This window comes from Ylistrum balloti, unplaced genomic scaffold, assembly GCF_031769215.1.
Source record: "Ylistrum balloti isolate Yb309-2 unplaced genomic scaffold, AGI_CSIRO_Ybal_v1 Utg369860, whole genome shotgun sequence".
Lineage (NCBI taxonomy): Eukaryota > Metazoa > Mollusca > Bivalvia > Pectinida > Pectinidae > Ylistrum > Ylistrum balloti.
Genome location: NW_026782008.1, coordinates 523,626 through 549,133, shown reverse-complemented (window position 1 = coordinate 549,133; position 25,508 = coordinate 523,626). Strand labels below are relative to the sequence as shown.

The 25,508-nt window shown below is 34.1% G+C and overlaps 1 protein-coding gene across 1 annotated transcript in view; it reads left to right on the top strand.

The window, feature by feature from the left end:
• Positions 1-21,245, top strand: part of LOC132545875 (follistatin-like) — a 54,102-nt gene extending 32,857 nt beyond the window's left edge. The window contains exons 5-6 of the mRNA XM_060209546.1: positions 12,448-12,564; positions 19,308-21,245. Of these exons, the coding sequence (XP_060065529.1) occupies positions 12,448-12,564; positions 19,308-19,393 (203 nt within the window). The 3' untranslated portion in view covers positions 19,394-21,245. The remainder of the gene's footprint in view (positions 1-12,447; positions 12,565-19,307) is intronic.
• Positions 21,246-25,508: the final 4,263 nt, after the last annotated feature.

Sequence of the window (25,508 nt, the reverse complement as noted above, 5' to 3'; positions counted from 1 at the left end):
ATCACAGTCATCAGTAATAAAATCACAGTCATCAGTAATAAAATCACAGTCATCAGTAATAAAATCACAGTCATCAGTAATAAAATCACAGTCATCAGTAATAAAATCACAGTCATCAGTAATAAAATCACAGTCATCAGTAATAAAATCACAGTCAGTAATAAAATCACAGTCCTAAGTAATAAAATCACATTAGTAAGTAATAAAATCTCATCAGTAATAAAATCACAGTCATCAGTAATATAATCAGAGTCAACAGTAATAAAATTACAGTCGTCAGTAATAAAATCACAGTCGTCAGTAATAAATTCACATCAATAATAAAATCACAGTCGTCAGTAATAAAATCACAGTCATCAGTAATAAAATCACAGTCATCAGTAATAAAATCACAGTCATCAGTAATAAAATCACATCAGTAATAAAATCACGTCAGTAAAAAAATCACAGTCATCAGTAATAAAATCACAGTCATCAGTAATAAAATCACAGTCATCAGTAATGAAATCACAGTCATCAGTAATAAAATCACATCAGTAATAAAATCACAGTCATCAGTAATAAAATCACAGTCGTCAGTAATAAAATCACATCAGTAATAAAATCACAGTCATCAGTAATAAAATCACAGTCATCAGTAATAAAATCACAGTCATCAGTAATAAAATCACAGTCGTCAGTAGTAAAATCACATCAGTAATAAAATCACAGTCATCAATAATAAAATCACAGTCATCAGTAATAAAACAACAGTCGTCAATAATAAAATCACAGTCATCAGTAATAAAATCACAGTAGTCAGTAATAAAATCACAGTCATCAGTAATAAAATCACAGTCGTCAGTAATAAAATCACAGTCATCAGTAATAAAATCACAGTCGTCAGTAATAAAATCACATTCGTCAGTAATAAAATCACAGTCATCAGTAATAAAATCACAGTCATCAGTAATAAAATCACAGTTGTCAGTAATAAAATCACAGTCATCAGTAATAAAATCACAGTCGTCAGTAGTAAAATCACAGTCATCAGTAATAAAATCACAGTCGTCAGTAATAAAATCACAGTCATCAGTAATAAAATCACAGTCATCAGTAATAAAATCACAGTCATCAGTAATAAAATCACAGTCATCAGTAATAAAATCACATCAGTAATAAAATCACAGTCGTCAGTAATAAAATCACAGTCATCAGTAATAAAATCACAGTCATCAGTAATAAAATCACAGTCATCAGTAATAAAATCACATCAGTAAAAAAATCACAGTCATCAGTAATAAAATCACATCAGTAATAAAATCACAGTCATCAGTAATAAAATCACAGTCATCAGTAATAAAATCACAGTCATCAGTAATAAAATCACAGTCGTCAGTAATAAAATCACAGTCATCAATAACATAATGACAGTCATCAGTAATAAAATCACAGTCATCAGTAACATAATGACAGTCATCAGTAATAAAATCACAGTCATCAGTAATAAAATCACAGTCATCAGTCATCAGTAATAAAATCACAGTCATCAGTAATAAAATCACAGTAATAAAATCACAGTCTTCAGTAATAAAATCACAGTCGTCAGTAATAAAATCACATCAGTAATAAAATCACAGTCACCAGTAATAAAATAACAGTCAGCAGTAATAAAACAACAGTCGTCAATAATAAAATCACAGTCATCAGTAATAAAATCACAGTCGTCAGTAATAAAATCACAGTCATCAGTAATAAAATCACAGTCATCAGTAATAAAATCACAGTCGTCAGTAATAAAATCACAGTCATCAGTAATAAAATCACAGTCATCAGTAATAAAATCACAGTCGTCAGTAATAAAATCACAGTCAGTAATAAAATCACATCAGTAATAAAATCACAGTCATCAGTAATAAAATCACAGTCATCAGTAATAAAATCACAGTCATCAGTAATAAAATCACAGTCGTCAGTAATAAAATCACAGTCATCAGTAATAAAATCACAGTCATCAGTATTAAAATCACAGTTATCATTAATAAAATCACCGTCGTCAGTAGTAAAATCACAGTCATCAGTAATAAAATCACAGTCATCAGTAATAAAATCACAGTCATCAGTAATAAAATCACATCAGTAATAAAATCACAGTCGTCAGTAATAAAATCACAGTCATCAGTAACATAATGACAGTCATCAGTAATAAAATCACAGTCATCAGTAATAAAATCACAGTCATCAGTAATAAAATCACAGTCATCAGTAATAAAATCACAGTCATCAGTAATAAAATCACAGTCATCGGTAATAAAATCACCGTCGTCAGTAATAAAATCACAGTCATCAATAACATAATGACAGTCAACAGTAATAAAATGATAGTCATCAGTAATAAAATCACAGTCATCGGTAATAAAATCACCGTCGTCAGTAATAAAATCACAGTCATCATTAATAAAATCACAGTCGTCAGTAATAAAATCACAGTCATCAGTAATAAAATCACAGTCATCAGTAATAAAATCACAGTCATCAGTAATAAAATCACAGTCATCAGTAATAAAATCACAGTCGTCAGTAATAAAATCACAGTCGTCAGTAATAAAATCACAGTCGTCAGTAATAAAATCACAGTCGTCAGTAATAAAATCACAGTCGTCAGTAATAAAATCACAGTCATCAGTAATAAAATCACAGTCATCAGTAATAAAATCACAGTCATCAGTAATAAAATCACAGTCGTCAGTAATAAAATCACAGTCATCAGTAATAAAATCACAGTCATCAGTAATAAAATCACAGTCATCATTAATAAAATCACCGTCGTCAGTAGTAAAATCACAGTCATCAGTAATAAAATCACAGTCATCAGTAATAAAATCACAGTCGTCAGTAATAAAATCACAGTCATCAGTAATAAAATCACAGTCATCAGTAATAAAATCACAGTCGTCAGTAATAAAATCACAGTCATCAGTAATAAAATCACAGTCATCAGTAATAAAATCACAGTCATCAGTAATAAAATCACAGTCACAGTCAGTAATAAAATCACAGTCATCAGTAATAAAATCACAGTCATTAATAAAATCACAGTCTTCAGTAATAAAATCACAGTCATCAGTAATAAAATCACAGTCATCAGTAATAAAATCACATCAGTAATAAAATCACAGTCGTCAGTAATAAAATCACAGTCGTCAGTAATAAAATCACAGTCATCAGTAATAAAATCACATCAGTAATAAAATCACAGTAATAAAATCACAGTCATCAGTAATAAAATCACGGTCATCAGTAATAAAATCACAGTCATCAGTAATAAAATCACAGTCATCAGTAATAAAATCACAGTCGTCAGTAATAAAATCACAGTCATCAGTAAGAAAATCACAGTCATCAGTAATAAAATCACAGTCATCAGTAATAAAATCACAGTCGTCAGTAATAAAATCACAGTCGTCAGTAATAAAATCACAGTCATCAGTAATAAAATCACAGTCATCAGTAATAAAATCACAGTCATCAGTAATAAAATCACAGTCATCAGTAATAAAATCACAGTCATCAGTAATAAAATCACAGTCGTGAGTAATAAAATCACAGTCATCAGTAATAAAATCACAGTCATCAGTAATAAAATCACAGTCGTCAGTAATAAAATCACATCATCAGTAATAAAATCACAGTCAGTAATAAAATCACCGTCATCATTAATAAAATCACATCAGTAATAAAATCACAGTCGTCAGTAATAAAATCACAGTCGTCAGTAATAAAATCACAGTCATCAGTAATAAAATCACAGTCATCAGTAATAAAATCACAGTCATCAGTAATAAAATCACAGTCATCAGTAATAAAATCACAGTCATCAGTAATAAAATCACAGTCGTCAGTAGTAAAATCACAGTCATCAGTATAAAATCACAGTCATCAGTAATAAAATCACAGTCATCAATAATAAAATCACAGTCATCAGTAATAAAATCACAGTCGTCAGTAATAAAATCACAGTCATCAGTAATAAAATCACAGTCATCAATAATAAAATCACAGTCATCAGTAATAAAATCACAGTCATCAGTAATAAAATCACAGTCATCAGTAATAAAATCACAGTCATCAGTAATAAAATCACAGTCATCAATAATAAAATCACAGCAGTAATAAAATCACAGTTATCAGTAATAAAATCACAGTCGTCAGTAATAAAATCACAGTCGTCAGTAATAAAATAACAGTCATCAGTAATAAAATCACAGTTGTCAGTAATAAAATCACATCAGTAATAAAATCACAGTTATCAGTAATAAAATCACAGACATCAGTAATAAAATCACAGTCATCAGTAATAAAATCACAGTCATCAGTAATAAAATCACAGTCATCAGTAATAAAATCACAGTCATCAGTAATAAAATCACAGTCATCAGTAATAAAATCACAGTCGTCAGTAATAAAATCACAGTCGTCAGTAATAAAATCACAGTCGTCAGTAATAAAGTAACAGTCATCCGTAATAAAATCACACACATTATTAATAAAATCACAGTCATCAGTAATAAAGTAACAGTCATCCGTAATAAAATCATAGTCGTCAGTAATAAAATCACAGTCTTCAATAAAATTATCACAGTCATCATTAATAAAATCACAGTCATCAGTAATAAAATCACATTCGTCAGTAATAAAATCACAGTTATCAGTAATAAAATCACAGTCATCAGTAATAAAATCACGGTCATCAGTAATAAAATCACAGTCATCAGTAATAAATCACAGTCGTGAGTAAAAAAATCATAGTCATCAGTAATAAAATCACAGTCGTCAGTAATAAATTCATAGTCATCAGCAATAAATTCACATCAGTAATAAAATCACAGTCGTCAGTAATAAAATCACAGTCATCAGTAATAAAATCACAGTCTTCAGTAATAAAATCACAGACGTCAGTAATAAAATCACAGTCATTAATAATAAAATCAATGTCGTCAGTAGTAAAAAATCACATCAGTAATAAAATCACAGTCGTCAGTAAGAAAATCACAGCCATCAGTAATAAAATCACATCAGTAATAAAATCACAGTTATCAATAATAAAATTACAGTCGTCAGTAATAAAATCACAGTCATCAGTAATAAAATCACAGTCGTCAATAATAAAATCACAGTCATCAGTAATAAAATCACAGTCATCAGTAATAAAATCACAGTCATCAGTAATAAATTCACAGTCATCAGTAATAAAATCACAGTCATCAGTAATAAAATCACAGTCATCAGTAATAAAATCACAGTCATCAGTAATAAAATCACAGTCATCAGTAATAAAATCACAGTCATCAGTAATAAAATCACAGTCATCAGTAATAAAATCACAGTCATCAGTAATAAAATCACAGTCATCAGTAATAAAATCACAGTCATCAGTAATAAAATCACAGTCATCAGTAATAAAATCACAGTCTTCAGTAATAAAATCACAGTCATCAGTAATAAAATCACAGTCATCAGTAATAAAATCACAGTCATCAGTAATAAAATCACAGTCATCAGTAATAAAATCACAGTCATCAGTAATAAAATCACAGTCCAGTAATAAAATCACAGTCATCAGTAATAAAATCACAGTCATCAGTAATAAAATCACAGTCATCAGTAATAAAATCACAGTCGTCAGTAATAAAATCACAGTCGTCAGTAATAAAATCACATCAGTAATAAAATCACAGTCATCAGTAATAAAATCACAGTAGTCAGTAATAAAATCACAGTCGTCAGTAATAAAATCACAGTCATCAGTAATAAAATCACAGTCGTCAGTAATAAAATCACAGTCATCAGTAATAAAATCACAGTCATCAGTAATAAAATCACAGTCATCAGTAATAAAATCACAGTCGTCAGTAATAAAATCACAGTCATCAGTAATAAAATCACAGTCGTCAGTAATAAAATCACAGTCATCAGTAATAAAATCACAGTCGTCAGTAATAAAATCACAGTCATCAGTAATAAAATCACAGTCATTAATAACATAATCATCAGTAATAAAATCACAGTCATCAGTAATAAAATCACAGTCATCAGTAATAAAATCACATCAGTAATAAAATCACATCAGTAATAAAATCACAGTCATCAGTAATAAAATCACAGTCATCAGTAATAAAATCACAGTCATCAGTAATAAAATCACAGTCATCAGTAATAAAATCACAGTCGTCAGTAATAAAATCACAGTCGTGAGTAATAAAATCACAGTCATCAGTAATAAAATCACAGTCATCAGTAATAAAATCACAGTCGTCAGTAATAAAATCACAGTCATCAGTAATAAAATCACAGTCATCAGTAATAAAATCACAGTCATCAATCACATCAGTAATAAAATCACAGTCGTCAGTAATAAAATCACAGTCATCAGTAATAAAATCACAGTCATCAGTAATAAAATCACAGTCGTCAGTAATAAAATCACAGTCATCAGTAATAAAATCACAGTCATCAGTAATAAAATCACAGTCATCAGTAATAAAATCACAGTCATCAGTAATAAAATCACAGTCATCAGTAATAAAATCACATTCGTCAGTAATAAAATCACAGTCATCAGTAATAAAATCACAGTCGTCAGTAATAAAATAACAGTCGTCAATAATAAAATCACAGTCATCAGTAATAAATTCACATCAGTAATAAAATCACAGTCATCAGTAATAAAATCACAGTCGTCAGTAATAAAATCACAGTCATCAGTAATAAAATCACAGTCATCAGTAATAAAATCACAGTCATCAGTAATAAAATCACAGTCGTGAGTAATAAAATCACAGTCATCAGTAATAAAATCACAGTTATCAATAACATAATGACAGTCATCAGTAATAAAATCACAGTCATCAGTAATAAAATCACAGTCATCAATAACATAATGACAGTCATCAGTAATAAAATCACAGTCATCAGTAATAAAATCACAGTCAGTAATAAAATCACAGTCGTGAGTAAAAAAATCAAAGTCATCAGTAATAAAATCACATCATTAATAAAATCACATCAGTAATAAAATCACAGTCATCAGTAATAAAATCACAGTCATCAATAACATAATGACAGTCATCAGTAATAAAATGATAGTCATCAGTAATAAAATCACAGTCGTGAGTAATAAAATCACAGTCATCAGTAATAAAATCACAGTCATCAGTAACATAATGACAGTCATCAGTAATAAAATCACAGTCATCAGTAACATAATGACAGTCATCAGTAATAAAATCACAGTCGTCAATAATAAAATCACAGTCATCAGTAATAAAATCACAGTAGTTAGTAATAAAATAACAGTCATCCGTAATAAAATCACAGTCGTCAGTAATAAAATCATAGTCGTCAGTAATAAAATCACAGTAGTCAGTAATAAAATCACAGTCATCAATAACATAATCACAGTCATCAGTAATAAAATCACAGTCGTCAGTAATAAAATCACAGTCATCAGCACATCATCAGTAATAAAATCACAGTCATCAGTAATAAAATCACAGTCATCAGTAATAAAATCACAGTCGTCAGTAATAAAATCACATCAGTAATAAAATCACAGTCATCAGTAATAAAATCACACTCATCAGTAATAAAATCACAGTCATCAATAACATAATCACAGTCATCAGTAATAAAATCACAGTCATCAATAACATAATGACAGTCATCAGTAATAAAATCACAGTCATCAGTAATAAAATCACAGTCATCAGTAATAAAATCACAGTCATCAGTAATAAAATCACAGTCGTCAGTAATAAAATCACAGTCAAGTAATAAAATCACAGTCAGTAATAAAATCACAGTCAGTAATAAAATCACAGTCGTCAGTAGTAAAATCACAGTCATCAGTAATAAAATCACAGTCATCAGTAATAAAATCACAGTCGTCAGTAGAAAAATCACAGTCATCAGTAATAAAATCACCGTCGTCAGTAGTAAAATCACAGTCATCAGTAATAAAATCACAGTCATCAGTAATAAAATCACAGTCGTCAGTAATAAAATCACAGTCATCAGTAATAAAATCACAGTCATCAGTAATAAAATCACCGTCGTCAGTAGTAAAATCACAGTCATCAGTAATAAAATCACAGTCGTCAGTAATAAAATAACAGTCAGCAGTAATAAAACAACAGTCGTCAGTAATAAAATCACATCAGTAATAAAATCACAGTCGTCAGTAATAAAATCACAGTCGTCAGTAATAAAATCACAGTCGTCAGTAATAAATTCACATAAAGAATGAAATCACCGTCGTCAGTAATAAAGTAACAGTCATCCGTAATAAAATCACAGTCGTCAGTAATAAAATCACAGTCGTCAGTAATAAAATCACAGTCAGTAATAAAATCACAGTCGTCAGTAATAAAATCACATCAGTAATAAAATCACAGTCATCAGTAATAAAATCACAGTCGTCAGTAATAAAATCACAGTCATCAGTAATAAAATCACAGTCATCAGTAATAAAATCACAGTCATCAGTAATAAAATCACAGTCGTCAGTAATAAAATCACAGTCATCAATAATAAAATCACAGTCATCAGTAATAAAATCACAGTCATCAGTAATAAAATCACAGTCATCAGTAATAAAATCACAGTCGTCAGTAGTAAAATCACAGTCATCAGTAATAAAATCACAGTCATCAGTAATAAAATCACAGTCATCAGTAATAAAATCACAGTCGTCAGTAATAAAATCACAGTCGTCAGTAATAAAATCACAGTCGTCAGTAATAAAATCACAGTCATCAGTAATAAAATCACAGTCATCAGTAATAAAATCACAGTCATCAGTAATAAAATCACAGTCGTCAGTAATAAAATCACAGTCATCAGTAATAAAATCACAGTCATCAGTAATAAAATCACAGTCATCAGTAATAAAATCATAGTCGTCAGTAATAAAATCACAGTCGTCAGTAATAAAATCACAGTCATCAGTAATAAAATCACAGTCATCAGTAATAAAATCACAGTCATCAGTAATAAAATCACAGTCGTCAGTAATAAAATCACAGTCGTCAGTAATAAAATCACAGTCATCAGTAATAAAATCACAGTCATCAGTAATAAAATCACAGTCGTCAGTATGTAAAAATAGGTTACAGATCACAGTCAAAATTATATATAAATATCTTTAAAAATAGGTTACAGATCACAGTCAAAATTAGAATATAAATATGTAAAATTAGGTTACAGATCACTGTATAAATTAAAATAGAAATATGTAAAAACAAGCAACAGATCACAGTCAAAATCAAAATAGAAATATCTTAAATAAACAGGCTACAGATGACTGTAAAATTGGAATAGAAATATCTTAAATAATAGGATTCAGATCACTGTAAAAATGGAAATAGAAATATCTAAAACATAGGTTACAGATCACATTCAAAATTAGAACAAAAATATGTAAAAAAAAAACAGGCTGCATTTCACTGTTAAAATTAGAATAGAAATTGAAGTAAATAAGTGTATTTTACAGATTATTCCGACATATATGTTTGACATAGAGCTATATATATATAATACTGGCAACATAATATTGTAAAAAGATAAAAAGATAAAATCAGGAGAGAAACACTAAAAAACAGTTATGAGAATGGTGGTCTTAATATTATTGATATTGAAAGTTTCATTAAATCTTTGAAAATGACCTGGATCAAGAAATTAATTGATCCTCAAAACACATCCCCTTGGAAACTACTTCTGTTATATCAATTGGATGAATATGGAAATTTAAACATTCTCTCATATGTAAAAAATGATATGCTTTAAATCACTAACAAATTTAATCTTTTCTGGAAAGAAGTATTTTTGGCTTGGAGTGAACAAAATTTGGAACAGCAGGATGCAGAGTATTTTTTGTCCCAACCAATATGGTTTAATCATAATATAAAAATAGGTAACAAAACAGTATATTTCCAGTCATGGCAAGAGAGTGGCATCAACCAGATAACAGATCTTATTCTAAATGATGGTAAAGTGATGACTTTCCAGAATTTACAAGAACATTTTAATATACCACAAAGTCAAAGGATGCAGTTTTATTGCATTATTTCCGCCATCCCGGGTGCATGGAAAAGGTCAATCAGTCACCATGGTAACAATACGGTGCGAAAACTAATAATATTAGACTTATAAAATTCCTCGTCAAACCTACTTGAATTTTCTATTCAAAATTGTGTTCCTCTGTTCTTTCTATAAATCAAAAAGCAATTGAAAAGTGGTCTCAAGATCTGCAAAACCTAGAAATAGATTGGAAATATACGTATTTGATACGTTAGATGTAAATCAAAGAAATTTTCAATTCAAAAGTTTTCATAGAACAATATGTACTAATACACCTTTATATAAATTCGGTATAAATGATAACAGGAATTGTACCTTTTGTAATTATGAAGATGAAGATTTGTATCATCTAATGTAGCAATGCATTCACGTAAATGCTATTTGGAGGAAACTTTCAGATTTAATCAAGGTGAAATGTAACATTGAATATGAAATTGACAAAATGGATGCCATGTTTGGATGTAAAATCAATAATTATAATAATTTGCTTAATTGTTGTTTTCTGATAATAAGACGCTACATATATATATGTAGATGTATTTTTTCTCTTCCTTCAATAACAGGTATGTTATCGTTTTTAGGTCGCCTGAGCCGAAGGTTCATGGTGACCTAATGCCATCATGATTTGTCTGTCGTCGTGCGTCGTGTGTCGTTAACTTTTCACATATTCGACTTCTTCCCAAGAACCATTGAATGGATTTTGACCAAACTTGGCGCAAACCATCCCCATATTCACATATTCGACTTCTTCCCAAGAACCATTGAATGGATTTTGACCAAACTTGGCACAAACCATTCCCATGGGAAGCCGCTTCAAGTTTGCGAAGAAAAAGGGCGTGGCCCCAGGAGGGGGGAAAAGGGGGTAAAATTAGGTAAAGCTTTAAAAATCTTCTTCTCATGAACCAACAGTCAGATTAAATTCATATTTGATATTTAGGGTCCTTATGGCAAGGTCTACAAAGTTTGCGAATGAAAAAAAATCGGGTCAAAAACGGCCTCACTAGGGGGCGCTCAAAAGGGTCAAAAATTCAACTTTGACCGATTTCAACCAAATTTGGTAGACAGCATCCCTTAGTGAAGGACATATGAAATTGTGTTGAAAAAAGTGATTATGTTCCCTTTGGAGCCCATAAGGGGTGTAAAAGGGGCCATATGTAAAAACCTTTAAATGACTTCTCAAGAACTATTGGATGGATTTTGACCAAACTTGGCACAAAGCATTCCCATGGGAAGCCGCTTCAAGTTTGCGAAGAAAAAGGGCGTGGCCTCAATAGGGGCCGCAGGAGGGGGGGAAGGGGGTAAAATTAGGTAAAGCTTTAAAAATCTTCTCATGAACCAACAGTCAGATTAAATTCCTATTTGATATTTATGGTCCGTATAGCAAGGTCTACAAAGTTTGCGAATGAAAAAAAAAATCGGGTCAAAACCGGCCTCACTAGGGGGCGCTCAAAAGGGTCAAAAATTCAACTTTGACCGATTTCAACCAAATTTGGTAGACAGCATCCCTTAGCGAAGAACATATGAAATTATGTTGAAAAAAGTGATAATGTCCCCTTTGTGGCCCATAAGGGGTGTAAAAGGGCCATGTGTAAAAACCTTCATTAAATGACTACTTCTCAAGAACCAGTAGATGGATTTTGACCAAACTTGGCACAAAGCATCCCCATGGGAAACCGCTTCAAGTTTGCGAAGAAAAATGTCGTGGCCCCATTAGGGGCCCCAGGAGGGGGGAAAAGGGGAAACTTGATACGAATGTTCTACACAAGGTCCTGGCAAGTGTTTTAACTTTTTGGGCGATTCAATATCCAAGATGGCCACCCTGGCCTCTGTTTCGCTAAGACATTATGGACTTACTCTCAAGAACCATTGGGTGGGTCATGTTCAAACTTGGTACAGATGTTTTAAACATAGTCCTGCACAAGTGTTGTTACATTTTTGCAACATTTTAAAATCCCCAGATTATTGACATATATTCCTCAGGTGACCGTTAAGGTCCCTTGGGCCTCTTGTTAAAACGTAACAGAGAAATTTAAATAACTTCATACAGGTATTACAGCTCAAATACGTTTCTTGAAATAATTTTAAAAAATGGCAACCAATGGACAATCTATTAAATCAATAACATTTCGTTATACTATACAAACATCTGTAACTAGAAATATTATATCTGTGGATATATGTTTTTTTTTCAAATTTGTAACAAACTGATTATGTGTGAATCAAAAGAAATAAAAAATATGCATTACAAAAAAAAGTATTGTTCGGTCCACCATAGTTGACATTATCAAATATAATATTAAATATAATGAAACATTTGTGTTATTTTTTCAGGAAAAAGAGATTTTAACAGAACATGTAAGAAATGTAGAAGGAAAAAGAGAAGAAAACATAGACGAAAACAGCGACGATATAAAACCAGCATAGGATATTATAAAGTAAATGTTTACAGTACGTATACATCATCTATAGGTCAAAACCTGGGATCTTATACAGTAGGTATACATCATATATAGGTCAAAAGCTGGAATCTTATACAGTAGGTATACATCATATATAGGTCAAAAACTGGGATCTTTTACAGCAGGTATACATCATATATAGGTCAAAAACTGCGATCTTTTACAGTAGGTATACATCATATATAGGTCAAAACCTGGAATCTTATACAGCAGGTATACATCATATATAGGTCAAAAACTGGGATCTTTTACAGCAGGTATACATCATATATAGGTCAAAATCTGGGATCTTTTACACTAGGTATACATCATATATAGGTCAAAAACTGGGATCTTATACAGCAGGTATACATCATATATAGGTCAAATCCTGGATTCTTTTACAGTAGGTATACATCATATATAGGTCAAAAGCTGGAATCTTATACAGTAGGTATACATCATATATAGGTCAAAACCTGGATTCTTTTACAGTAGGTATACATCATATATAGGTCAAAAGCTGGAATCTTATACAGCAGGTATACATCATATATAGGTCAAAAACTGGGATCTTTTACAGCAGGTATACATCATATATAGGTCAAAAACTGGGATCTTATACAGTAGGTATACATCATATATAGGTCAAAACCTGGATTCTTTTACAGCAGGTATACATCATATATAGGTCAAAAACTGGGATCTTTTACAGTAGGTATACATCATATATAGGTCAAAATCTGGGATCTTTTACAGTAGGTATACATCATATATAGGTCAAAAACTGGGATCTTTTACAGTAGGTATACATCATATATAGGTCAAAATCTGGGATCTTTTACAGTAGGTATACATCATATACAGGTAAAAAACTGAATTCTTTTACAGCAGGTATACATCATATACAGGTAAAAAACTGAATTTTTTACAGTAGGTATACATCATATATAGGTCAAAAACTGGGATCTTTTACAGCAGGTATACATCATATATAGGTCAAAAACTGGGATCTTTTACAGTAGGTATACATCATATATAGGTCAAAAACTGGAATCTTATACAGCAGGTATACATCATATATAGGTCAAAAACTGGGATCTTTTACAGCAGGTATACATCATATATAGGTCAAAAACTGGGATCTTTTACAGCAGGTATACATCATATATAGGTCAAAAACTGGGATCTTTTACAGCAGGTATACATCATACATAGGTCAAAAACTGGGATCTTTTACAGTAGGTATACATCATATATAGGTCAAAAACTGGTATATTATTCTGTTGGTTTACTTCATATATATGTCAATACCTGGATTCTTTTACAGTAGGTATACATCATATATAGGTCAAAAGCTGGAATCTTATACAGCAGGTATACATCATATATAGGTCAAAAACTGGGATCTTATACAGCAGGTATACATCATACATAGGTCAAAAACTGGGATCTTTTACACTAGGTATACATCATATATAGGTCAAAAACTGGGATCTTTTACAGCAGGTATACATCATATATAGGTCAAAAATTGGGATCTTATACAGCAGGTATACATCATATATAGGTCAAAAATTGGGATCTTATACAGCAGGTATACATCATATATCTGATACAGTAGGTACACATCATATATAAGTCAAAAACTGGGATCTTTTGTAGTAGGTAAACATGATATATAGGTAAAAAAATCTAGGTCGTAGTAAAGATGGAAATTTTGATAGTATATATGTAACATATATAGGTCTGAGACATAAAATGGAAACTTTCACAGTAGGTATGCATCCTTTAACAATACTTTCACAATAGTAATAGGTTTTAGTCGAAAACTATAACGTTTTATAGTTGACATACTGAATATATAAATCTAAGTTGTAATGATTTGGTAGATAATGCGGCAAAGTTGAAATGATTGGTCAGATGGAACCGCGGAGTTGAAATGATTGGGTAACTCGCCATAGTATATATGGTGTTGTAGTGTTGTAATAGTCACTGGTTAGATGCAGCCGCGGAGTTGAAATGATTGGGTAACTTGCCATAGTGTATATAGTGTTGTAGTGTTGTAATAGTCACTGGGTAGATGTGGCCGCGGAGTTGAAATGTGATATTGTAGTGTTGTAATAGTCACTGGGTAGATGTGGCCGCGGAGTTGAAATGTAACATTGTAGTGTTGTAATAGTCACTGGGTAGATGTGGCCGCGGAGTTGAAATGTGATATTGTAGTGTTGTAATAGTCACTGGGTAGATGTGGCCGCGGAGTTGAAATGTGATATTGTAGTGTTGTAATAGTCACTGGGTAGATGGAGCCGCGGAGTTGAAATGTGATAGTGTAGTGTTGTAATAGTCACTGGGTAGATGTGGCCGCGGACTTGAAATGTGATATTGTAGTGTTGTAATAGTCACTGGGTAGATGTGGTCGAGTAGTTGAAATGTGATATTGTAGTGCTGTAATAGTCACTGGGTAGATGTGGCCGCGGAGTTGAAATGTGATATTGTAGTGTTGTAATAGTCACTGGTTAGATGTGGCCGCGGAGTTGAAATGTGATATTGTAGTGTTGTAATAGTCACTGGGTAGATGGAGCAGCGGAGTTGAAATGTGATATTGTAGTGTTGTAATAGTCACTGGGTAGATGGAGCAGCGGAGTTGAAATGTGATATTGTAGTGTTGTAATAGTCACTGGGTAGATGTGGCCGCGGAGTTGAAATGTGATATTGTAGTGTTGTAATAGTCACTGGGTAGATGTGGCCGCGGAGTTGAAATGTGATATTGTAGTGTTGTAATAGTCACTGGGTAGATGGAGCAGCGGAGTTGAAATGTGATATTGTAGTGTTGTAATAGTCACTGGGTAGATGTGGCCGCGGAGTTGAAATGTGATATTGTAGTGTTGTAATAGTCACTGGTTAGATGTGGCCGCGGAGTTTAAATGATTGGGTAACTTGCCATAGTGTATATAGTGTTGTAGTGTTGTAATAGTCACTGGTTAGATGTGGCCGCGGAGTTGAAATGTGATATTGTAGTGTTGTAATAGTCACTGGGTAGATGGAGCAGCGGAGTTGAAATGGGATATTGTAGTGTTGTAATAGTCACTGGGTAGATGTGGCCGCGGAGTTGAACTGTGATATTGTAGTGTTATAATAGTCACTGGTTAGATGTGGCCGCGGAGTTGAAATGTGATATTGTAGTGTTATAATAGTCACTGGTTAGATGGAGCCGCGGAGTTGAAATGTGATATTGTAGTGTTGTAATAGTTACTGGGTAGATGTGGCCGCGGAGTTGAAATGTGATATTGTAGTGTTGTAATAGTCACTGGGTAGATGTGGCCGCGGAGTTGAAATGTAATATTGTAGTGTTGTAATAGTCACTGGGTAGATGTGGCCGCGGAGTTGAAATGTGATATTGTAGTGTTGTAATAGTCACTGGGTAGATGTGGCCGCGGAGTTTAAATGATTGGGTAACTTGACATAGTGTGTATGGTGTTGTAGTGTTGTAATAGTCACTGGTTAGATGTGGCCGCGGAGTTGAAATGTGATATTGTAGTGTTGTAATAGTCACTGGGTAGATGAAGCCGCGGAGTTGAAATGGGATATTGTAGTGTTGTAATAGTCACTGGTTAGATGTGGCCGCGGAGTTGAAATGTGATATTGTAGTGTTATAATAGTCACTGGTTAGATGTGGCCGCGGAGTTGAAATGTGATATTGTAGTGTTGTAATAGTCACTGGGTAGATGTGGCCGAGGAGTTGAAATGTGATATTGTAGTGTTATAATAGTCACTGGTTAGATGGAGCCGCGGAGTTGAAATGTGATATTGTAGTGTTGTAATAGTTACTGGGTAGATGTGGCCGCAGAGTTGAAATGTGATATTGTAGTGTTGTAATAGTCACTGGGTAGATGTGGCCGCGGAGTTGAAATGTGATATTGTATTTTTGTAATAGTCACTGGGTAGATGGAGCCGCGGAGTTGAAATGTGATATTGTAGTGTTGTAATAGTCACTGGTTAGATGTGGCCGCGGAGTTGAAATGTGATATTGTAGTGTTGTAATAGTCACTGGGTAGATGTGGCCGCGGAGTTGAAATGTGATATTTTAGTGTTGTAATAGTCACTGGGTAGATGTGGCCGCGGACTTGAAATGTGATATTTTAGTGTTGTAATAGTCACTGGGTAGATGTGGCCGCGGAGTTGAAATGTGATATTGTAGTGTTATAATAGTCACTGGTTAGATGGAGCCGCGGAGTTGAAATGTGATATTGTAGTGTTGTAATAGTTACTGGGTAGATGTGGCCGCGGAGTTGAAATGTGATATTGTAGTGTTGTAATAGTCACTGGGTAGATGTGGCCGCGGAGTTGAAATGTAACATTGTAGTGTTGTAATAGTCACTGGGTAGATGTGGCCGCGGAGTTGAAATGTGATATTGTAGTGTTGTAATAGTCACTGGGTAGATGTGGCCGCGGAGTTGAAATGTGATATTGTATTTTTGTAATAGTCACTGGGTAGATGGAGCCGCGGAGTTGAAATGTGATATTGTAGTGTTGTAATAGTCACTGGTTAGATGTGGCCGCGGAGTTGAAATGTGATATTGTAGTGTTGTAATAGTTACTGGGTAGATGTGGCCGCGGAGTTGAAATGTGATATTGTAGTGTTGTAATAGTCACTGGGTAGATGTGGCCGCGAAGTTGAAATGTGATATTTTAGTGTTGTAATAGTCACTGGTTAGATGTGGCCTCGGAGTTTAAATGATTGGGTAACTTGACATAGTGTGTATGGTGTTGTAGTGTTGTAATAGTCACTGGTTAGATGTGGCCGCGGAGTTGAAATGTGATATTGTATTGTTGTAATAGTCACTGGGTAGATGGAGCAGCGGAGTTGAAATGGGATATTGTAGTGTTGTAATAGTCACTGGGTAGATGTGGCCGCGGAGTTGAACTGTGATATTGTAGTGTTATAATAGTCACTGGTTAGATGTGGCCGCGGAGTTGAAATGTGATATTGTAGTGTTATAATAGTCACTGGTTAGATGGAGCCGCGGAGTTGAAATGTGATATTGTAGTGTTGTAATAGTTACTGGGTAGATGTGGCCGCGGAGTTGAAATGTGATATTGTAGTGTTGTAATAGTCACTGGGTAGATGTGGCCGCGGAGTTGAAATGTAATATTGTAGTGTTGTAATAGTCAGTGGGTAGATGTGGCCGCGGAGTTGAAATGTGATATTGTAGTGTTGTAATAGTCACTGGGTAGATGTGGCCGCGGAGTTTAAATGATTGGGTAACTTGACATAGTGTGTATGGTGTTGTAGTGTTGTAATAGTCACTGGTTAGATGTGGCCGCGGAGTTGAAATGTGATATTGTAGTGTTGTAATAGTCACTGGGTAGATGGAGCCGCGGAGTTGAAATGGGATATTGTAGTGTTGTAATAGTCACTGGTTAGATGTGGCCGCGGAGTTGAAATGTGATATTGTAGTGTTATAATAGTCACTGGTTAGATGTGGCCGCGGAGTTGAAATGTGATATTGTAGTGTTGTAATAGTCACTGGGTAGATGTGGCCGAGGAGTTGAAATGTGATATTGTAGTGTTATAATAGTCACTGGTTAGATGGAGCCGCGGAGTTGAAATGTGATATTGTAGTGTTGTAATAGTTACTGGGTAGATGTGGCCGCGGAGTTGAAATGTGATATTGTAGTGTTGTAATAGTCACTGGGTAGATGTGGCCGCGGAGTTGAAATGTGATATTGTATTTTTGTAATAGTCACTGGGTAGATGGAGCCGCGGAGTTGAAATGTGATATTGTAGTGTTGTAATAGTCACTGGTTAGATGTGGCCGCGGAGTTGAAATGTGATATTGTAGTGTTATAATAGTCACTGGGTAGATGTGGTCGAGTAGTTGAAATGTGATATTGTAGTGTTGTAATAGTCACTGGGTAGATGTGGCCGCGGAGTTGAAATGTGATATTGTAGTGTTATAATAGTCACTGGTTAGATGGAGCCGCGGAGTTGAAATGTGATATTGTAGTGTTGTAATAGTTACTGGGTAGATGTGGCCGCGGAGTTGAAATGTGATATTGTAGTGTTGTAATAGTCACTGGGTAGATGTGGCCGCGGAGTTGAAATGTAACATTGTAGTGTTGTAATAGTCACTGGGTAGATGTGGCCGCGGAGTTGAAATGTGATATTGTAGTGTTGTAATAGTCACTGGGTAGATGTGGCCGCGGAGTTGAAATGTGATATTGTATTTTTGTAATAGTCACTGGGTAGATGGAGCCGCGGAGTTGAAATGTGATATTGTAGTGTTGTAATAGTCACTGGTTAGATGTGGCCGCGGAGTTGAAATGTGATATTGTAGTGTTGTAATAGTTACTGGGTAGATGTGGCCGCGGAGTTGAAATGTGATATTGTAGTGTTGTAATAGTCACTGGGTAGATGTGGCCGCGAAGTTGAAATGTGATATTTTAGTGTTGTAATAGTCACTGGGTAGATGTGGCCGCGGAGTTGAAATGATGGTTTGATAGTGTTGTTTTTTTTTAATTTCGGACATGTTGGCTTTAATTACTGCGTTTTTATCAACTAGTTATCGACTGGCGGCATCGTGTTGTTGTTGGCGTTGTGTTGGGTTCCTATATTGTGTGTTAAAAAGTAAGATAATTGTTTTTTTATCATTAACAGGAGAAGAATTGATTTTGAAGTACCGTTTATTGTTGGTTTCAGGTTCGCTTCAAGTTATGTATGATTTTTTTTTTTTTTTTTTGCTTTTTTAGATCCACAAAAATCCGGGAAATCAGAACAGATCCTGAAACTGCAAATCATTTCTGATGCGAACAGTTTGTCACGAGATGTCAGTTGACCCGATTTCTGAACGAATGACAATAGAGAGGTCAAAACGTGCATTCCCAACAAGAACTTTATTATCCAGAGATGTATGATGTTATAGCGTTGGTCTTCCCAGTTACAGTGACGATAAGGCCTAAGGATGAAGGAGTGACGTCACAAGAAATGAAAGACTAGGTCGAGGCTTCCAGGAAGCAAAAGTTGCAAAGATTGTGATGTCAGCAGCGGTTTATTTTCAAAGCTGTCGATAATTTAATGTTCTTTATTTTGATATTATTAGCACCACAACCCCATAATTTTATTTAACTTTCATCATAACATCTTGTGATCGATAAGCCATAATTGGTTTATTTATAAATGTGTATCATCATAACACTGCCATATTGTCATTATTACATTGTATCATCGTCATCAGACGTTTACTCAAAGGTGTCTCCAATGTCACGTGACCGGCTCAGTTAGTGTTGTGTTAATTCAGTAAGTTGTCGTGTTGCGTGAGTTGTGCGAGGTAGATTTGGGCCTGTCCACATTATAGTACAGTGTAGGTGACAAGTGGTGATTTGGCCTGGAATAGTTTTTGTGAGATAGTAAACACATTTAACACAGCACTCACATTGGGAATGTTACCAAACTAGGTCACTAGAATAACTTAGCCTGTATCAATAAGACTGCGCATGCTGTCTGTCATTGGATGTAAGCAATAAAACCACGACATTAGACATGTCAATTATGCGTGTGCCTTTCTGCTCTGTACAAGATAGCCATGGTTTTTCTTGGCTTCGACACGTTTTCAGGATCAGATAATATAAAGAAAACCAGTTTGTCACTTAGGAACGTGATAAAAACGTCTGCAACAAGTGCGTCTGAGACGTACTGCCAACAGCCACAAGGACCAAACGAGGACAGATAAACGGAAACTGGTTAGTCAGCACACAGCAAATGAAGCCAATCTGTTTCTGTACATACTTTCAATATTGAATAGACCACAAGAAAAGTTCGGGAACAGAATCCATCAATAACCTTAAGTGTAGATAAACACGTACTAGTATAGACTAATACTTATGTGAATGCAGATGGTTGGTTAGGGGATTAGTTGGTTGGTTACAAGTTTTTCGTCTTCTTGAGGATGCAGAGATTTAGTGAATTATCAGGAATTGAAAATCAAAGTTTGTCATGCGCTGATATAATGTGAGGACGACTTTTAGAAAAAACGTAATTTGTGGTGTGTGATGTGTCGTGCGCTTTGTGAGAACGATAGAGCGTGACGTATTTTGTGTTAGATCGGTAGAGCGTGACGTATTTTGTGTCATTGTTCTGTCGTGTATCCAGTAATTTCGGTAGAGCATGACGTATATTGTGTCATTGTTCTGTCGTGTATCCAGTAAGATTGGTAGAGGGTGACGTATTTTGGGTCATTGTTCTGTCGTGTATCCAGTAAGTTCAGTAGAGCGTGACGTATTTTGTGTTATTGTTCTGTCGTGTATCCAGTAAGTTCAGTAGAGCTTGGCGTATTTTGTATCATTGTTCTGTCGTGTATCCAGTAAGTCCAGTAGAGCGTGACGTATTTTGTGTCATTGTCCTGTTGCGTATTCAGTAAGTTGGGTAAAACACAAGAAATATTTTGTGTAATTTGTCGTATTTGAAATAACTGTGGGACGTAAATGCCGTTTAAAGTCAGTAGAGTGTGATACTTTTGTGAAGCGTGACGCGTATTTAGTGTATGACCAGTAACGGCGTCTTTTGTCCTTACTTCTTAATGAGAATATTTGTATCCAGAAATCGACTTCCTTAGGAGGCAAGGCAATTCATTATATCATAGTCATATTACTAATTTTATTTCTGTTTCATTAAAAGCAACATTATGAAAAGGAAGTTTTGTTCCTTTTTTCAACAAAGGCAAATAAGTTTCCAGTTGAAATTGTTTAAACAATAGAGATTTTATTTGTCTCAATCATCTCTCAATCCAATTTTTTTTTCAATTACATCAACTGTGATTTTACCATTAACAGTGACGCTACTTTACAAACATACTAAAACATCCGTGGTAAACATGACGGTAACGTAAGCTGGACACAGGATATATCGGAATTCACTTATATATTTTTTATACAAACATTATCATTGAAAAATGGTACACTTACACGAGTATCGCTTGGTATTATAAAACAAGAGGCCGGCCAGACCTGTATGATTAACTGTTTCTAGTGATATAACAAATTCTCCAAGTCAGTAAATGTTACAATGTATCGGACATCATTTAATAACGTTATCTTTCTAGGTATTGTCCTGAAAGAACTGTTAAAACGCCTCCCCAGCTTTTACTTAAAGAGTAAGTTATCGATGTAAACAAACTCTATTACCCTCCCTTCCAAAATGTTATCGGCGAAACATCACAACAACGGACCTCTGTGATTTTCAGGTAAAAAAACAATCAATCTGACAGGTGTACTAGATACAATTTTACGCCGATATTTTTTAATACTTGTGTGGTATGTATATAAGGGAGATAATCGTTTATTTCAGTACTTCCGTTAGGATTCGAACCCGGGACATTTGGCTTTACTATCGTGACACTAAACCGATATAGCTAAAGAGAAGTTTTCTGTAACCGGGCGGTATATTGCGCCTAGTATTTACCAGGGTTACATATAGACTAGTGAGATAAAACTTCAGTAATATAAACTTTGACGTATGTAGATATATGGAGTCTGTTCATTAGAACTCACTAAAACACTAATTATTCATTTTCAAACACAATAATAATCACGCTTAGATTTTCTGCACTTTCAGTTAACATGATTACCGTATACCCTGATCATATCGAAACGTCAATTCAATTCGTTTCACAAGGCAGATAAAACACGTTTAAGCTATTATGAGATGGTATTGAATTTTATGTCTCAGTATTAAGAACAGAAGAAAGCATATTTTCTTCAAAAGAAAGGCTTCGTTGTTTTTCCATTGAAGACTAACAACAACCGACAAGCTGGTTTTGATCTATTGTACATTGTTAAGTGTATAGTTTTACTTTGCGGGTGGGTATTTGTACATTTGAATAACAAAACACAAAACACGCCGCAACATCAAACCAGATTCGGATACGTTGTAAGATACGCCGACGGAATAAAACCAGATTCGGATACGTTGTAAGATACGCCGACGGAATAAAACCAGTTTCTGATAGGTTGTAAGATACGCCGACGGAATAAAACCAGTTTCTGATAGGTTGTAAGATACGCCGACGGAATAAAACCAGTTTCGGATACGTTGTAAGATACGCCGACGGAATAAAACCAGTTTCGGATACGTTGTAGGATACGCAGGCGGAATAAAAACAATTTCGAATTCCATCTTTGAGAATTGCATATCAAGACGGCACAGGCTTTGTCACGTGGTGTGAATCCAACACCTGATGACTAAAGCCTCCGTACGATCGGCTGATTGATCTCTGCTCTATTGTTATACAACGTATTATTATTTCCAAGAATACACAGTACAATTTATCTATTTCAGAATTTGACAAAAAGCGAGCACTTTTCTATGTGTCAGTGATTTCACAAACATCATCGTTCTTTGATGTTTTTATAATAGTGTTTTGCTCTAGTCGGTTTCTCCGCCAATCCAATCAGCAGTCAACATGATTGAACTCTCACGACCTTGATGTCAATAAATAAGGTAGGAAGATATATCGGAGTGACCGACATCGACAATTCTGTTCTGTAATCAAGGTCAGCGATCAATACCTATTCCCGTGAGAAATATTTGTTTACCATTCTCCATATTTCATGTGCTGTTCCAGACATTCGGGTGATATTTGTAAACAGAAAATAACAGTCAAGGACAATCAGAGAATCGATATATATATATATATATGGCACTTCCAACTCATACGAGTGGGACACCAATGTAAGGTCTGATACACACTGAATGGCAGTTCTCAAACGTCTGATACACCATGAATGTCAGGTCTCAAACGTCTAACACACCATGAATGTCAGGTCTCAAACGTCTGATACACCATGAATGTCAGGTCTCAAACATCTGATACACCATGAATGTCAGGTCTCAAACATCTGATACACACTGAACGATAGATCCCAAACGTCTAACACACCATGAACTCAAGGTCTCAAACATATGATACATCATGAATTCAAGGTCTCAAACATCTGATACACCATGAATGTCAGGTCTCAAACATCTGATACACACTGAACGTTAGATACCAAACGTCTGATACATTATGAACGTCAGATCCCAGACGTTTGAAACACCATTAATGCCAGATCTCACATATCTGATAACACCATGAACGTCAGATCCCAATCAGCTTAAACACAATGAATATCAGGTCTCAGACGTCTGGTACACCATGAACGTCGGGGCCCGAACATCTGATACTTTTGGAAATTCAGGTTCCAAACATCTTATACACCATGAACGTCAGGTCTCAAACGTCTGGTACACCATGGACGTCGGGGCTCGAACGTCTAATACATTCGCAGCTCTACTTTCGGTTATGGTTTTATGCCTACACACTCTACCGTTCACCAACTCATTGAAATCTACCACAACATTTGTCTCAATCTTGAGGAAAAGAAACACACATACATTGTTTTTTTGTGATATTTCAAAAGCATTTGACAGAGTTTGGCACAAGGGTCTATATCAAAACTTAAATCTTATGTATATCAGGAACTGGTTAACATTATTTAAAATCAAGACAACAAAGAGTATTTGTATTACCAAACAATTAAAACTGGAGTTCCCCATGGTTCAATTTTAGGGCCTCTTTTGTTCCTAATATACACCAATGATATAACTGAATTTATTAAGTGTATCACGTTTGTTTGCCGACGATACTTCATTGAATTATGGTTCTTCCTCTATACTAAAAATAGAACGAATTTTAAATTTTGATATGCAGCGTATAATAGATTGGTCCAAAAAGTGGTTGGTAACATTTAATCCTAATAGAACTAATGCCATTTACACAATGCCATTCATTTACAATTTGGTGAAACACGATTAAATATGTCAGAAAGCCACAGGCACTTAGGAGTCTTATTGAGTGCTAATGCAAAGTGGGGGAATCATGTTGACTTTATATATCAGTCAGTATTAAAAAAGATCAATGCCTTAAGGCAATTAAAATTTTAGTAAATAGAAAAACTCTATCTAAAATTTATACCTCATTTATACCGCCAGTTCTTGAATACTCTTGTGAAGTTTGGAGTGGTTGTTCTAAATTTCATTCTGATTTACTAGAAAAATTACAATTAGAAGTAGCGAGAATTGTGACCGGTCTACCAAGTTACGTTACTAGGCAAGCATTATATTTCGAAACGGGGTGGGAATCATTAGAAAACAGACGAAATAGAAGAAATTTGCTTTTATTTTACAAGATCCATAATAATCTAACACCTTCTTATTTACACGATCTTTTACCAACAGTTAACAGTAATTTAAACAGGTATGAATTAAGAAATAACAATGATTATGTATTACCGAATTATAGACTAACCAATACCAGACTGTCTTTTTCGCCTAACACTATTAAACTCTGGAACAATCTTTCCGATGAAATAAGAAATCTACCAACTGTGTCTAAATTTAGAAAAGCTATCAGTCCAAGACAAAACAAATCTACTATTTTTTTTTAATTACGTACCACGTCGTTTAAATATAATTCATACTAAATTAAGATATAACTGCGGTGCGTTAAATAACGATTTGTACCGTGTAAACTTAGTAGAATCATCATCATGTTCTTGTGGACACTTTTGTGAAGATGCATATCATTATTTTTTGAATGTCCTAATGATACTATTTTGAGAGCAAACATGTTTGTAAATTTGCGTCCATATTACCCAATTAATCTCGAAACTCTTTTGTCTGGAAAATCTTAACTCGCCGTTAGTGCAACCGAAGATATTTTTCACATCGTACAAACATACATGCGGGCCAGCAACAGATTCTGACTTCACTCTGTGAATTGGTGACCTTGCCCTCTGCTCCTTTCTGTATCTCTAATAGCTACTTGTAACTATATTATTTTTTTAATATTGAATGTTATTAATTAATTACGAGGAATGCTTGCCTGGCACTTTAGTTAAGCTTAATTGAAAGCC